The 17,160-nt window shown below is 49.4% G+C and overlaps 1 protein-coding gene across 1 annotated transcript in view; it reads left to right on the top strand.

Moving 5' to 3' along the window:
• LAMA1 (laminin subunit alpha 1) overlaps positions 1-16,187 on the top strand; it is a 177,003-nt gene extending 160,816 nt beyond the window's left edge. Inside the window, exons 54-63 of the mRNA XM_051851430.3 lie at positions 990-1,141; positions 2,190-2,375; positions 3,356-3,491; positions 6,076-6,188; positions 8,039-8,228; positions 8,775-8,933; positions 9,463-9,616; positions 11,068-11,201; positions 14,619-14,841; positions 15,701-16,187. Of these exons, the coding sequence (XP_051707390.3) occupies positions 990-1,141; positions 2,190-2,375; positions 3,356-3,491; positions 6,076-6,188; positions 8,039-8,228; positions 8,775-8,933; positions 9,463-9,616; positions 11,068-11,201; positions 14,619-14,841; positions 15,701-15,861 (1,608 nt within the window). The 3' untranslated portion in view covers positions 15,862-16,187. The remainder of the gene's footprint in view (positions 1-989; positions 1,142-2,189; positions 2,376-3,355; positions 3,492-6,075; positions 6,189-8,038; positions 8,229-8,774; positions 8,934-9,462; positions 9,617-11,067; positions 11,202-14,618; positions 14,842-15,700) is intronic.
• The last annotated feature ends 973 nt before the right edge of the window (positions 16,188-17,160 follow it).

The raw sequence follows: 17,160 nt of genomic DNA, 5'->3' as shown, positions 1-17,160 counted from the left end.
ACATGGCAATCCTATGTTTAATTTTGGAGGAACTGCCAAATTATTTGCCTCTACTGATCTTAATAGGGTTATTGGAAAAATCCAAGTTTGCTTGCTAAGCCAGCAAAAGCGAATGGCAGCGTTCACTGCTGGCAAAGCTACCCTGGAACGCTCACTTTCCATTTCTGCTGGTGGTGTCATTCATTGTTGTGCCTCTTTTCAATGTGGCAAAAAAAATTTTTAAGAGCTTTAAACATTTTCAAACCCTTTAATCCCACATTAGAAATGTTAAAAACCATTTCATTGCCAGCGCCATGGCTCAATAGGCTAATCCTCCGCCTTGCAGCACCGGCACACCGGGTTCTAGTCCCGGTTGCCCCTCTTCCAGGCCAGCCCTCTGCTGTGGCCAGGGAGTGCAGTGGAGGATGGCCCGAGTACTTGGGCCCTGCACCCCATGGGAGACCAGGAGAAGCACCTGGCTCCTGCCGTCGGATCAGTGTGGTACGCCGGCCGCAGCGCGGCGGCCATTGGAGGGTAAACCAACGGCAAAAGGAGGACCTTTCTCTCTGTCTCTCTCTCTCTCACTGTCCACTCTGCCTGTCAAAAAAAAAAAAAAAAAAACATTTCACAGGAAAAAAATAGATTTCAATAATTATATATGTGATAATAAGAATTAGAAACTACTTAAAATTTCATTAATGAAAGACAAATGACAATATATCAAGTTGTTGGTACATTGGGGTAATACATAATAAATAAGAAGGCAATGTGAAAATGGAAATTTGTGATATGTTTAGTGATAATAGCATATGCAGAACATAACTTTTATGAACAGATATTAGAAAATACTGTAGAAATCATAAAATAGTTGCATTACATGATGGTATTCTTCAGGTTGCTTAATTGATGGTAATATTCCCACATTAAGATGACAACTTTTAAAAGACAATAACTTTTAAATCAAGTAGTAACACGTTTTGTATGGGAACTTCTGTATGCCACCTTCCCAGCCATTCTTTGCCATCATGCTGGTTGATGGCCATGTGGAAGTGCACGTCAATTCTGGGGACGGAACCAGCCTGAGAAAAGCGCTCCTGCACGCTCCCACGGGCACCTACAGTGACGGACAAGACCATTCCATCTCCTTGGTCAGGAATCACAGGTACTGTGTGCAGGGCGAGGCATTGGTGCCGGGAGGTTCACTGGCCTCCTGAGAGTTCCCCAGGAGGAACACCCTTAGGGAACCCTGTGCTGCTGAATGATCGGGATAATTGCTGTGCATCGGCGAGCATTCGGAGTCTCTGTTGTTTCAAAATAATTCCAGAGCCTTGCTAGAATTTCTTCTTGGGAATCCATTTCATCTGTTCGCAATAAGATCTTTGGGGAATTTTTATAATTGAACAACTTTAATCGTGCCCCTTTCCAGGGCCTAATATAAATTATCTTTACAAAAGATTAATTCTGTGATAAATAGTGTGATAATAGTAACAAACTGTATTTTATTAATACCAAATAGTAAAATAGTGAGTAGTGTTATATCAACATTACTGATTATATGTTTCCCAAACCTTAGACCAAATATTTCAAAAGTACACTGAACGTTTTCATCATCGGTAAAAAGGTAAAAGCAAAATCCTCTCCAAAAACTGATCAAATTCAATATTTTCTAGCATTCTGTTCATTGCTGGAGAATGTTCAATTCCAAGCTTTAATTTTTGAAAGTCAGCTGTTCATTTGTGTACAATGTCATGTTAACATTTATCTTCTGGAGCTGGCGCCATACCGTGGCTCACTTGGCTAATCCTCCGCCTGCGGCGCCGGCATCCCATATGGGCGCCGGGTTCTAGTCCTGGTTGCTCCTCTTCCAGTCCAGCTCTCTGCTGTGGCCTGGGGAAGGCAGAGGAGGATGGCCCAAGTGCTTGTGTCACTGCACCCACATGGGAGACCAGGGGGAGGCACCTGGCTCCTGGCTTCGGATCAGCGCAGTTCTGGCCATAGCGGCCACTTGCGGGTGAACCAATGGAAGGAAGACCTTTCTCTCTGTCTCTCTCTCTCACTAACTCTATCTGTCAAATAGAAAAAATAAAAAAATAAAATGTATCTTCCAGAAACTGTCATTATTCAGTAAGAATTTGGTGGAACTAGGTATAAAAATGGAGTTATTGTTTCATGATGTTGAAAAGCTCATATGGCCTTTTTTGATCTTTTAGAATCATCACTGTCCAACTGGATGAGGCCCATCCTGTAGAAATGAAGTTGGGCCCCTTAGCAGAAAGCAGGACAATGAATCTGTCCAACCTGTACATAGGGGGCGCTCCAGAGGCCGAGGGGGCAGCGGTGCTCAAAGTGAGGAGCTCATTCCACGGCTGCATCAGGAACCTGGTCTTTGACATGGAGTAAGTGACCTGTGCTCTCAGTTTGTTTCTGAACTTTCTGAATGGGTCTGCGAGTCCCTGAACAAAAAATGAGCCCCATTGTTCTTTCATGAAAATTCCCTCCGTATAGATCAAGTCATTGTAAATAAATAGCCAAGCTTGAAATATGTTTTTGACATGCATTTTTAAAATGTAGACATTTTCATGATTTCAAATTTCTGGCTATTTCTGGCAAATTTCTGGCAGCTGATTTGAAGGAGCCTTTGCAACTGGGCTACCAGGAGCTTCCGATTCCTTAAGGTTCCCCTTAGAATGAGTATAGGCGCCTCCTCCCCTACCTCTGCCTTGGTCAGCTGCTAATGGGACAGAAGCTGTGCTCTGCCCTGTGGGGCCAGAGTCTGCCCAAGAGAAACTGAAAAGCTCTCAGTATCAAGAGATGGAGGCTCCATCAAGGCTACAGCCCTGACTGCCCTTGCCCTGTGACCTCGAGCAAGGACTCGGGTCATTCATGGTCACGGTGTCTGTCTCTGTGAAGTCACCTCTTAGAATAAAGCATAGCAATGGGTTTCAACACAAGGACACTATCAGAGCCCTGATTCAGTCAGTTGTAGAATCTTACAGTACATTGGTTCACCCGGTTGTCTCTTCATTTATTAACTAATTATTAGGCATTGTCATGCTCCTGAAGCTGTGAACCTGCTAGGGTAAAACTTTCTCTGTGTGGTTCACAGCTGTGTCCTGGGGAAGTACCTGTGGGATCCGTGCAGGCACAGGACAGAAAAGCCACACCATTGTGTAAAGGGTAGCTCAGCACCTCCGGGAAGGGGAGACCCCTAAATAAGAAATCAGTGAAGATATCAGAGAAATATATTAATGACGAATAATGATGATGAGAGAAACATAATTTAATGGATTTTAACTGTACAGTAATCCCACCACATGGGTTCTAGTATTGGTTTATACTACTTTAATTTTGAAAACATTTTCTTGTTTGTATCTAGACTTTTGGATTTCACTGGTGCGGTTGGCTACGAACAAGTGGACTTGGACACCTGCTTGCTGTCAGAAAGCCCTCTGCTGACTCTTCATGGAGGGGACAGCGAGCTCTTGCCAGAGTCCCTGCCTTTATTTAGTCCAGTAAGAGTGACTTTCTTCAATGATATCGGTCAGGCCTGGGCAGAAAGAGAATTCACGCCTGAAGAGACTGAAATGGGAAGTAGTCGTAGAGGTGGTGGGAGCTGAAACCAGAGCCAGGAAACAAAGAGGGGGAGCTGTCAGCAGTGCCCAGGAGCCGGGGTGGCCTGAGGGAGAAGAGATGGAGCAGAGCAGCCTCCTGGGGGCAAACAGAACCACAGGGGGGTCACTGGGTGCTGGAGAAGAGGGAGGAACACTCCCACCTCCTCCCCCCACCCACCCTCAGCCCTCACAGCCATGCTTTTGCTGGCAGAACATCCAGAAGCCAGTTTTCATAGAAGCCTGCAAAAGTGGTTCAAGGGGGTCATCCTCCCATGGTCAAAAGCACAGGGCCAGGATATGTTTCATGGCAGAGCTGGGAGCCGCTGTTGGCAGCAGCCATCGCACAAAGAGCAGCAGCAGGCTGTCCACCTGTGTGGGCCCCTTCCTTGGACAGCCTCACCATCAGGACTTGGGTTGCAGGAAAGGCTTCATTGAAACAACCACAGTGGGAAAGTTGAAGGTTTTTCTCTACCCGCAGATGGCGGGAGAGAGATACAGTGTGCCCAGAAGTGAGAGTGCCCAGAGAGAAAGGGGAAGTGGGCACCTGGGTCGAAGCCTTTGTTGGGTCCAGGGCATCCTTCAAACAGGTTTAACTGTGGGTAGCTTGAACTAGTGGGTGCAAGTAAGCAGGCGTGGGTTCCAGGGCAGGCTGTGACCTCGCAGTGCTCACCTTAGATGCCAGGGCAGAAGTCTGAACGGCCCATTTAAAGGAGCCTCCCCAGCAAGGCAGGAGAAATGGCTCTGACTTTTCACCTCTGGCTGCCACCTAGAGCCATTCAGGTGGGGACAGTGTTGGAAACTCTGTCGGGGTGACTGAGCCCTGCTTCTGGTATGAGAAAGTTAAACTTGTATTTGCTTTTCTACAAGATTTATTTATTTGAGAGGCAGAGTGGTGGTGGGGTGGGGGAAGACAAAGAAGAGAGATCTTCCATCTATTGTTTCACTCCCTAAATGCCTGCAACAGCCAGCCTGGGCCAGGCCAAAGCCGGGAGCCAGGAACTCTGTCCCACATGAGTGGCAGGGGTCCAAGCACTTGAGCCTTCACCTGCTGCTTCCTAGGCTGCGTTAGCAGAAGGCTGGGAGCAGAGGAGCAGACTCCAGGTGGCACTCTGATACAGGATGTAGGCTCACTCAGCAGCTGCTTAACCTGCGGCACCACGACATCCACCTCGAAATGTCTAGTTAAAAGTAGCTGCGGAGGCAACATAAACTGGCTGATGCTCCCTGCAAAGCAGGGGGTGGTTCTCTGAGCAAACCTGCAGACAAAGGGCCCTGCATGCAAGGATCACAGGCCCCGATAGCGATAGCCTGGATCCACGGAGACAGCTTGTTTGCCATTGCACACGTCACTGTTGCCTACAAACAAAAGATCCCTTTAGGAACAGCCAGCGTGGGCCACATGTTTTTAACAGCGGTTCTGTTTCCTGTCCTCCCCTCAGGTTTCTCTTTTTGCTCTGCCACAAGTGTGCACGCCAATAACGCAGATAATGGCACTGGCATCCAGAAACAGCGCCTTCTAAGCAGGGCCCAGCTCGGACTCAGGACAGTTTCCTTCGTCACGTCTGTCCGCTGTCTGCCACCCCTTGCCCCAAGCCACAAAATTGAGAATTGGGAGTCTCACTTAACTCAGGGTCACTGTGCAAAGCATCGTTGCAAAGCAGCCTGCAGGCGGCCCAGCATCTGCCCTGGACTCCCAGTCTCTGGAGGTCCCTCCAGCCCAGCTTCTCTGTGTACACCTTGCTCTGGTCCATATGGACACAAAGACCTCAGACTCCGAGGCCTGTGAGACCCATCACGCATGGGGGCTTCTCTTTTCTGGTGCCTGTGCTGCAGCTGCTCTTTGCCACAGGAATCCTGGCCATTCCCAGAGCCTGGGGTCCTGGCAGGGACCTAGGGGAGACAGCAAGGACTTTGCCCCTGGTGAAAATTCATAGGAAGCAGGCATTGCGGTGCAGCAGGTTAAGCCACTGCCTGCATCCCAGATGTGTGCCAGTTCAAGTCCCGGCTGCTCTGCTTCCTAACCAGCCCCCTGCTACTGCACCTGGGAAAGCAGCAGAAGACAGCTCAAGTGTTTGTGCACCTGCCGTCTACATGGGGGACCCTGAGGGAGTTCCAGGCTCCTGGCCTTGGCCTGGCCCAGCCCCAGCTGTTAAGGCCATTTAAGGAGTGAACCAGCTGGTTTAAGGTCTCTGTCTCTCCATCTCTGTGACTCTACCTTTCAAATAAATACAGAAATCTATGAAAAAAATTGTAGGAGGGACTCAAGTGTCCATAGGAACTCAAATGAGCTTGAGAGGGATCAGGTGGAAGGAAGAGGGCCTCACGGCCTTCTTAGGGAGACACGGGGCCCAATGAGTGCAGGACTGAAACCAAACACGAGTGAGTGCAGTGCTGCTTGCTGAGATGCTGCTTCATGGAGGAACGTGTGTGTGCTTCAGCGGGGTCTTAGCAGCGGTAGCTGAGTGTCCCCATGTGTCTCTTCCAGGGACAGTGCGTGGAGGACACGCCTCCAGAGTATGTCACCGATGCGCACCAGTTTGGCCTCTCACAAAGCAGCCATTTCATCTTGCCTTTTGATCAGTCGGCTGTCAGAAAGAGGTGGGTGCAGTTCTGGGGTCCGTGAGCGAGGCGTGCTGCAGTCGCGGGTCTTTTCCAGTGGAGGAAGCTCTCGCTGTAGGATGGGATGTGCGGCTTTCAGCCACAGGGCTGCGGGAGAAGGCAGAGAGACAGGAGCGGAGCACAGCGCTGGCACAAATCACACACTCAGTGTGTGGCTGCGTGGGGGCCGAGAGTTTGTCTTTCCCCTCTTGATGGTGGCTCATTGCCACCTCTCCATGTGTACATCCAGCCCTCCATCTCCACATGGATCCAGCCATGGTTGGAAAGCATTTTTTTTTAAATGGCATCTATACTGAACACCTACAGATGTTTCTTGTCATGAATCCATAAACTGTATAGTATAACAGTGATTTATACAACACTGGCATTGCATTAAGCATTGTAAGTCATCCAGAAATGATTGAAAGTATACAGGAGACCGTGCATAGGTTCTATGCAAAGTCTACATCATTTTATGCAAGGGACTTGAGCAGGCACACATTTGGGTATTGCAGGGAGTCCTGGATGCAATCCTCCTCAGATACTGAGGGGTGACGACAGACACACAGGAGAGCATGTGGGTATCTGTCTAAATCCAGCTTGATCCTGGATTTTAAGACCCCTGCATCTGTCATCATCTGGACTTCCGACCCCACAGCAAGTGAACACTCACGGACCTGGTGTAGCTGTCTACCCAAACTTTTCTACTATGCCCCTGCCCCCTACTTCCTCATGCCATGCCCACTGCAATCTGCACGGTCCCTCTGGCCATCACACATCTGCCTGTCCCCCAGGACCCTTCCATGAAGATCTCAAGGCCTGGAGACCTACTTCAAGCCACACTCCCCCAGACTCCACATTCATTGCTCCTCTTTCCAGCCTTCCAACCTCATCAGAAGCTCAGACCTTCAGACGGGACACTGCCCTGTTGCTTTTGTTGCCATCAGCTGGGGTCCCTGCCCTTGTCACCCGGCCTCAGACCTTGGCTCACTGCCGTCTCTGTAGAGCCCTGCCATTGCTCTCGGTGCATCCAGCAGCCATGCAGCCCCTGACTTCCAGGGCTCCAGTACCTCGAAGATCCCCTCTTCCTTCTTCCTGGAACACCCTTCACAGCGGTCACAGCCTTGACTTCTTCATTAGCATCCCTCCCAGTGCACAGTCGCAATTTGCAATGCATCCTACTAGCTCACCTCTTCCCCTATTCTCTACTCTGTCACTTCCCGCTCCAGCCATCCTTCGAGTGCCCTGAGACATCTGACCCTAACACCTTCCCACACTGCCTCCCCACATTGCAGAGTATCCTGTGCCCAGGTGGTTTTGCTGCACCTGCGCTGGCTTCTACTCCCACATAGCCGTGGGGGAGGTTCCTGACTCCCCGCCATAGTCAAGCCCCTCATGTTAATATTCTCTGTGTGGTTCTGAAACAGAATGCAGGCATTTCCTAGGCAGCTCAGCGAGGGCTTGTTCCTTCTGCCACTCAGAGCTTGGCTGAAAGTTCATCTTTTCAGGGTTGCTTATGCTGAGTGCACTGCTGAGTGAGGCCACCAGTTAGCCCTTCCACGGCCCAGTTTTGTATCCCTCTAGGTGTATTTCTGATGTTAGCACCAGGAGAAAGGCCTCCTCCTTTTTGTGCACACTCCTTCCTCGTCTCCCAGGACAGTAACTGGCAGACGGAGATGGGAAGTAGCCGCTCATTAAATGGATACATGCACATAGGAACGAAGGATGCTTCTGTCTCCCGCGTATTGAATGTCAATGCTGGAAAGGTTACTGGGTTCCCCTGGGGAGATTCCTTTTACCTTTGGGAGGGTAACATGTTCTTTGAGTGATGAGGTCTTGCTCTCACCCAGGCTCTTGGTCCAGCTGAGCATCCGGACATTTGCGTCCAGCGGTCTGATTTACTACATGGCTCACCAGAACCAAGTGGACTATGCCACGCTCCAGCTGCACGAGGGCCGCCTCCAGTTCATGTTTGATCTCGGTAAAGGCCGAACCAAGGTCTCTCACCCGGCGCTGCTCAACGACGGCAAGTGGCACACGGTACAGTCTCGAGCTTTATCCCGTCCGCCCTGGATGCTCACTCCACTGCCCTGAAGGAATGTGATTCGCTTCGATCTCTGGCTTACCTTGGGACTGGCATCTCCCCCTGACAATGCAATCTCCTTGGAGGCAGAGGGAGCTCTTCCCTGCTTCCCAAAATACTCCTAGGGCCTTGCTCAGTTCCTGGCACCTGGTAGGCACTCAGCAAACATTAGCAGAATGGATGGAAGGTGCTAGAAATACTCTCAACTTGACAGGAAGTGAATCAAGCCCATGGTGTGAAAAGACTAATGTTCCATCCGGGTCTCTAATTTCTAATACCAGAGCTCTGGGACCCTTCTGGTCCATAGGGAGCTTGCCCTGTGGCCACTTCTGACCTGTGTCAGGTGCGATCTCTCTTCTTCACCAACTCTGTGAAAATCTGAGCCCTCCTTCAGGGTTTCATCCAGGTTGTTATAGCTGTAAAGAGCGCGTGTTGCAAACGTAACTGTAATGTTGACACTTTCTGATTCCTTAAAAGTGATGGATGTTTTTGTCTTGCTGCAGGTCAAGACAGAGTACATTAAAAGAAAAGGTATCGTGACTGTTGATGGCCAAGAGTCACCCGGGGTGACCACGGTGGGAGACGGGACCACGCTGGATGTGGAAGGGAGGATGTACCTGGGAGGCCTTCCCTCCGAGTACCGGGCCAGGAACATTGGAAACGTAAGCAGCAGTCTCTAAACAGGGTCCTTGCCTCTGCTGTGGCTGTGTTTGCTTTGCAGAGGAATGTAGTTCTCCATGTGTTTCTGGCCACATTATCTCATGTGCACCTGGGGCTCAGGTACAAGACACAGATGTGTCAGGGCACGTCCACTGAAGGGGGTTGGGGCTTCCCCTGGGAACCTGCCTAACTCTTCCAGCTGTTAGTAATGAACAGTGCCCCTCTGCAGCCCCTGAGCCCCAGCAGAGTTCAGCAAAGTCCAGAAAATTTGTGCCTGCACATTGGTAAATACAGCATTCTTGATTTATACAGTGTCTCACTGAAATACTGGAAAACACTTTTGCTGTATTATTTTCAGAAAAAAAGACTGGCTCAGAGTTCAATGTGCCTGCGAACTGTTGTGACAAATTATAGAAACCAGAAAGCATCTTAATGCATGGAGACAAATTTGATGAAGGATAGGGAAAATCTGTACCTGCCAGCCTCTTGTGATAATCAGCCCTGACCGCTCTCACGTGTCATCTGGTTTAGATCACCCACAGCATCCCTGCCTGCATCGGGGAGGTGACACTCAACAGCAAACAGCTGGACAAGGACAGCCCAGTGTCTGCCTTTGCAGTAAACAGGTGCTATGCTGTGGCCCAGGAAGGAACTTTCTTTGAAGGAAGTGGATACGCAGCTCTTGGTATGTATCACCAACAATCTGGAAAGACAGCCTTGGGATTAACCTACACTCTTAAGATAATTCAGCTCCAAGAAATATAAGCAGGGCCCACTGGTCATGGCTTCAGTTTAACTCCTTGACTCTTTTTGTTAAGGATTTCATTTATTTAGTTATTTGAAAGGCACAGTTACAGAGACAAAGGAAGAGAGACCAACAGAGAGATCTTCCATCCCCTGGTTCACTCCACAGATGGCCAAAACAGCCATATCTGGGCAAGGCCGAAGCCAGGAGCCAGGAGCTTCACTGGGGTCTCCCATGGGTTGCAGGGGTCCCAGTACTTGGGCCATCTTCTGCTGCTTTCCCAGGTGCATTAGTGGGACCTGGATCAGAAGTGGCGCAGCCAGGACCTGAACCGATATCCATATGGGATGCAAGAGTCTCAGGCAGCGGTTTAACCCACTGTGCATAACACCGGCCCCGACTCCTTGACTCTTAATGTAAAAAGCCTTCTTTCCTCTTGTGCTAATCAGATAGCCACCAGGAATGGTGTGACTCCTGACAGGCCAAACACGAGGCACTGGTTTCTTCCATCTTTTCAGCAATGCTGTCCCCACTATCCATGTTAACAATGACCTTTGGGGTAATGATCAGCAGCATAGACTGTCAAGACCAAGGACAGGCCTTTGACCTAACAGTTAAGGCACCTAATGACGTCCTAATGACGCCCATGTCCCATATTGGATGGGAAGCCTCGGTTCTTATTCCAGCTCCCCTCCCAATTCCTGCTTCCCACTAATGCACATGCTGAGAGGTAATGGCATGGATGGTTGGGTCCCTACCACCCACATGAGAGACCCAGATTGAGTCCCTGCTTCCTGACTTCTGCCCCACTCAGCTCAGCTATTGTGGGCATTTGGGGGAGTAAACCAAAGGGTAGGAGCCTTTTCTCTCTCTCTCTCTCTCTCTCTCTCTCTCTCTCTCTCAACCTTCCCCTTTTCCTCCTCCTCCCCCCATTCTCAAACATATAAATATGAGAGTTTATGCATCACATGAATAAAAAAAAATCAGCCAATCCAATCCTCATTTTAAAAAAACTCTGGTGTGGACTCTGATGCCCTCAGTAAATGATAGGATGCCCAGAACATAGGTACTGGAACAAGTAGACCATCCCTGGATGATGAGAGGATCACTGGGATTGAATCTGAGCAGTATGGGAACAGCCGCTATGTGATGGCCAGGTCCACGGAGTACGGGACACCAAGTGTCCCACAGCGACAGATGATGGCTGCACATTCCCTGCGGTAATGATCGTCAGGGTGGAGCTGGGTCCAGGAAGAGCTGCAGGCAGGTGCTCAACATCACAGCGTGGAGCCCAAATGCACAGGCAGCCCAGGCCTGCACCTCTCTGCACCTGCGCTGGCCCGGGCCCGCCAGAGCTCACCAATGACTCGGGATCGCCCTGTGTTTTTCAGTTAAGGAAGGCTACAGAGTCCGATCGGATTTAAACATCACACTGGAGTTCCGTACCTCCTCAGAGAATGGCGTCCTCCTGGGGATCAGCAGTGCCAAAGTGGACGCCATCGGCCTGGAGATTGTAAATGGCAAGGTGGGTGCTTCATCTCTCCGGGGTCCCCTGTTTCCATGTGAGAGACAGAGCAGATGAGAAACAGTAGACACAGCCACATCCACATAGCCACACATTTAAAAGACTATTTAAAAATGCCTTCTTTTACGTATTTGAAGTTAAACTTAGAGCATAATTGTATGGGCAACACAAAGAGCTTTCCTTTCCTGAACCACCTGGGCATTGGCTGCCCACCTGATGCCCTGTCCTTTCTACTGAGTTTTTAACTTATTATTGGGAAGCAGTCCTAGCTGAGTAGGACGTTGTTGCGTGAAACGTACAGGGAAGTCCCCTTGCACCCTGGAGCCAGGCTTCCCAGAAATGCCATCACGCACAACATTGTACATAGAACAGCAGCAACTTCATGCCCTGGGCATTTAGCACAATCGAGAGCTTGCACAATTGTGTGTGTGTGTGTGTAGGTTTATACAATCTCATCACATGTGGCTTGTGAGAAGTATGATAAGCACACCACAACCAAGACACCTACTTGTACTATTATCACAGGCTTCCTGGAGTGACCCCTTTACTGCCACCCCCACGCCTGCCCACCCCCCACCTCCTGGCCCCTAATGGCTACGAATCCGTCCTCCATGGCTCTAGCTGTTATTTCACGAGTGTTATACAAATTCATGCAGTAAGTGTCCTCTCGAGACTGGCTTTCCACAGTCAGCCCGATTGCCTGGAGGCTCCTGCAGGAGGCTGTGTGTATCGATAGCTCATTTCTTTTTACTGCTCACTGTGACTCCGAGAAATGAATGTTCTACACCCTACTTAATTTTTGATGCCAAAAAATGTGGCTTTTTTTTCCCCCAATAGCATTCTGCTCTTGCCTCTGAGCTTCTCTTGCCCTGCATTTTGAGAATAAAATAAACTTACAGTGCTTCCACCTCTTATGTGGAACGTCCTTCTGCAAAATTGCTTCCAGCTGCCCATTGCCTGCCTCTCTCCCTCCTGGAGCCATCTGGGCACAGGCGAAGGGAAGCCTGGTCGCTGGTGTCTTTTCTGCAGCTCTGCCCTTGGTGTCAGGTGAGGGTAGCTCACCCTCCTGACCCTCTGTACACCCTGGCTGGCTGGAGTGGGTGGGTGGTCTGGGGATTCAGTGTCACCACTGCCTGGGGACTGCTCCTGGAGGGTTTGGCAAACAGCCCTTGTAGCTCAGGCTTCCTATGCCGGGTGTCAGGGGCACTGCTGCCTGTTCATCTTCAGCCCCTGCCCCACTCTCTCCTGGGTGCGTTTGAGGACTTGAATGTCTGCCATGCCACAGCCAGGCCCCTGGAAATCAGCAGCGATGGTAGCCTCTCGGTTCTGCTCTCTACCTGACACTGTTTCTGCTGCACCGTGGTGGACCTGTGTTTCTGTAGGACTAAAGTGCTTGAATTTGCCAGGGCAGCTGCCTCCTGCAAAGCACAGAACAGTCTCTATGCTCTACACTCTCCTACTTAATTCCGTTTCTAGAATTTCACTACTTACTCACTGCCAAGCTTTGGACCCGCAGGATGTCGAGGGGTGGAGAGGATCCAAGATCGTCCTGTCTGACCTGCTTCTCCTCCTCTGTGTCACATTGCTGCTGCTTTGGGCTCTGGCTTTTGCCCAACTTTCCCCCCTGGTCTCTACTTCCAAAGAATTTTGAAAAACTTTGCATCTCTTCATATATTTCTGTGTGGCATCTACAAACGTGTTATCAGAAAAATAATAACTGCAAAAAAATAACTTCTAGTACATTGTATATTTTGTCTCTATCACTGCCTATTATATTTTTGCTCTTTTTTTTAAAAGATTTATTTATTTATTTGAAAGGCAGAGTTACAAAGAAGCAGAGACAGAGAGAGACAGAGAAAGAGAGAGAGAGAGAGGTCTTCCATCCTCTGTTTCATTTCCTAAATGGCTGCAATGGCTAGAGCTGGGCTGATCTGAAGCCAGGAGCCAGGAACTTCTTCCAGGTCTCCCACACAGGTGCAGGGGTCCAAAGACTTGGGCCCTCTTCCATTGCTTTCCCAGGCCATAGCAGAGAGCTGGATCGGAAGTGGAGCAGCCAGGACTCGAACCAGTGCCCATATGGGATGCTGGCACTGCAGGCGATGACTTTACCCGCTATGCCACAGTGCTAGCCCCCTATTTTTGTTCTTTTCAGACTTTGTTTAGTGGTTTCCCAAGGGATTGTAATATTACATCTTCGATTTGTCACAATCTACCTTGAAATAACATTGAAGAGTTCATATGAAGCATAAGAATGTCACGGGAGTGCACTTGAACTTCTGCCCTCGTGTCTTAGTCTGCTTGGGCTGCCACACAGACTGGATGGGTTAAGCAGCAGACACTGATTTTCCCACAGTGTGGAGAGCACGGTCAGGGTGTGGGCAGAGCCGTTTCCCCTGCAGCCTCTCCTTGGGCTCACAGATGGTTGTCTTCTCTGTGTCTTTCCACGATCTTTCCTGTGTGTCTGTGTCCTCATCACCTCTTCCTATAAGGACACAGTAAGATTGCATTAGGGCCAGCCCTGGTGAACTCATTTCAGGGCTTTAAAGATCTTGGCATTTAAAAATCCCAGGGGTGGGCACTGTGGCACAGTGAGTGAAGCCCCAACTTGGGCTACCTGCATCCTGTATCTGAGCACCGGTTCAAGTCCCACCTACTCCACTCCTGATCCAGCTCCCTGCTGATGCACCTGGGAAGGAGGGAAGATAGCTCAAGTACTGGGGCCCCTGCCAACCACATGGGAGACCCCAGCGGAGTTCCTGGCTGCTGATTTCAGCCTGCTTCAGCCCCAGCTGTTGGGAGCATTTGGGGAGTTAACCGGCAGACGGAAGGTCTCTGTCACTTTCACTCTCACTCTGTCGCTGTCTCTGTCTTTCTGTGTGTGTCATTCTGCCTTTCAAATAAGTAAATACATCATTAAAAAAAAAAAAGGCTCCAAATCTAGTCATGTTCTTTGGTCCTGGGGTCAGGACTTCAGCATGTGAATTTCGGAGACCCTACTCAGGTCAAAATACCTCCCATCTGGGGCAAAGCTTTCGATTCTGTTGCTACTTGCCACGGCAGAGCATCTACAGCCTGTAAGAAAGGAGTAGGTAGATGTTCCTGCCTAGGAGCTGTCGGCTGGTAGCAACTGACACCCTCAGGAGGCCTATTAACTCCCGCAAAGTCCTGAAAATCAGGCACTGGTTCGAGGATGCAGTGTGGCTCAGGCCCGTTGCCATGGAAGTGACCCTCTGCCCGCCTGAAACTTGAGGACTACGATAGCATCTGAATCCTCTAAGAGTCTGTTTGTGAAAATCATTTTTTTTTGGTTGTTTTTCATAGTGAGCCCTCCTTAACAGAGTGCTGCGATTTTCCCCAGTCTAAGAGCATTACGCAAATGGACTGTGTTCCTTAATTGTGGATCTTTGCTTTGCTCAGCTCCTGTTCCATGTGAACAATGGCGCCGGGAGGATTACAGCCGCCTACGAGCCCAGAGCTGGCAGCACTCTGTGTGATGGAAAGTGGCACACCCTACAAGCCAACAAGAGCAAGCACCGCCTCGCGCTCACTGTGGACGGGAACACAGTTGCTGCTCAGAGTCCACACACCCAGTCCACCTCGGCCGACACCAACAACCCCATTTACGTGGGGGGCTATCCAGGTACGTGTGCGCCCTTGCCTGCTCACCGCATTGAAGACGGCCACCATCAGGGGGGAAGTGTTAGTTCACGTGGCTGTAGACTAGGTATTGAGAGAGCTATGGGCTGGATGACAGATCCTTTACCATTTTAGAAAGGCTATTTCAGGGCCGCTGCCGTGGCTCACTAGGCTAATCCTCTGCCTGCGGTGCCGGCACACTGGGTTCTAGTCCCAGTCGAGGTGCTGGTTCTGTCCCGGATGCACCTCTTCCAGTCCAGCTCTCTGCTGTGGCCAGGGAATGCAGTGGAGGATGGCCCACGTGCTTGGGCCCTGCACCTGCATGGGAGACCAGGAGGAAGTGCCTGGCTCCTGGCTTTGGATCAGTGCAGTGCACTGGCCATGGCAGCCATTTCGGGGGTGAACCACTGGAACAGTTTAAGTCGCGTATCCACACACACACACACGCACACACACTTCATGCAGTAAGACAGGGAGAACACTGGATCTGAAACAAAGTAAGCGGAATAACTTTCCTGAGATCAGTCATCGTAGCTGATTCTCAGAGATGGGGATCATTTTAGGGGAAAAACTTGATTTATCTCCTCACATGCTTTTGGATTAGAATTATGCATTGTGAGTGTTCCAAAGAATTGTTAAAAACGTAAACATCGATTGTGTGTCTTTAAAGTCACCATTGTGCCTTGAAATTATTACATAGTCAAAGTGTTCTATGAACTCTAGTCACGGAAGGCACACATGTGGCAAAATAGTTTCCGGATTCTGGTGGAGTCCACTTGAGAATCATTCGGTTCTGTTGTGCCCCCCAGCTCATCTCAACAAAGTTAAGCCAGTCTTGTCTCTGTCTTCTGTTTCCTGAACAGCTGATGTCAAGCAAAACTGCCTGAGCAGCCAGACCTCGTTCCGGGGCTGTTTGAGGAGGCTCTGGCTGAGTAAGGGCGCGCAGGTGCAGTCCCTCGACTTCAGCAGAGCATTCGATCTTCAAGGCGTCTTCCCTCATTCCTGTCCTGGGACTGAGCCCTGAACTGCTGGCAGAAACCCTCAGTCGGAATCATTGCTGATGTCTTGGGAAATTTATTTGTGAATGAAAATCTCATCAGTTCACATTTCCTTGCCAACTCAGGTTGTTTCCAGGGAGAAATGTGTGGATGTTAAAATGAAACCACGTATACAACAAATACCTCTATTAAATGGTCTAAAATGTAAAATGAATTCCTTGGCTCTTTTTTGTAAAGTTTTTGTCTTAATCTTTGTAAGCATTTTTAAATGTCCTGTTGATAACCTGACAGTATTTTATGTTTTGCATTTTTGAGCTTTAAAAAAAAATAAAATATCACTAACAGACTATAATAGATTAGAGCAGAGTATGCATTCTTTCATTTATTACAAATAAATACCTTAAGCTGGGATTTGTACAACTGACAAGCCGTGTCCCTGGTTACTTCCAGCAGAGGGCGCCAACTGCTTGCCACAACCGCCTTTAAGGAGGTCACAGTAGGAAAAGGGGGCAGAGAGAGGAGGCGGAGCTTCTTTTTAGTCAGATGTCCTTGTTCTATCAGGACCTTATACAGCATCTTTTGCAGGACAAGGAACAAAAGCGACTTCAGAACAATTAGTACTTCCTTTATTGTCAGTTTCATTTTCACTCCTTGGAATCAGACACTGTGCCTTGATCAGCTACATTTTCTGGAACAACACGCGTGAGTAACTTGCAAAGAAGGAAACATGAAGCTATGCAGGTGTGCCCCTTTAATGGACCGCACGGCCGCATGCCCAGATTCCAAAGTTCCTTTGTCTCCACCAAATGTATTTTAGTTCTGCACTGGGGTCATGGCTGCTGTCCCATATGCTTTAGAAAAGTGATTTTATTTCTCTAACTCTTCATCGTGGCCTACTCTCCCAGTACGGAAGAGGATCAAGTCAGTGTCCATGTGACAGATTCCAGTCTGAGCAACAAGGCAGGCCACTGTGGTCCTGACCTCTCCGCAGTGTCTTACAGTCAAGGTTTCTGGAACCTTGACTCGATATACAAGGAGGCATGTGTGTTTTTACCTCAGAAAAGTATAATCATGGGCTAATCTGCAGCATGACAGACAAAGCATGACCCAGCCCAGTTAACAAAGGTTAACAGCTGTGTTTTGAATGGAGAAGGGGAAAGTATGGGAGCAAGGCACATGGATGCAAACTGCCCAGTTCAAGGCAGGGCTGATGTAAGGGATAGAGAGCAGGGTGGGGCTTGATCCTGGAGATCTCAGAAAAGTCAAGCAGGAAGAAAGGAGACCAGACATGGTGCGTCCGCAAAGCGTCAGGGTTTTCCATTGGG

This window comes from Oryctolagus cuniculus, chromosome 10 (assembly GCF_051225735.1).
Source record: "Oryctolagus cuniculus isolate XC-2025 breed Fujian yellow rabbit chromosome 10, ASM5122573v1, whole genome shotgun sequence".
In the NCBI taxonomy this organism is placed as follows: domain Eukaryota; kingdom Metazoa; phylum Chordata; class Mammalia; order Lagomorpha; family Leporidae; genus Oryctolagus; species Oryctolagus cuniculus.
The sequence above is the reverse complement of the archived record's forward strand: the minus strand, read 5'-3'. Positions and strand labels throughout refer to the sequence as shown.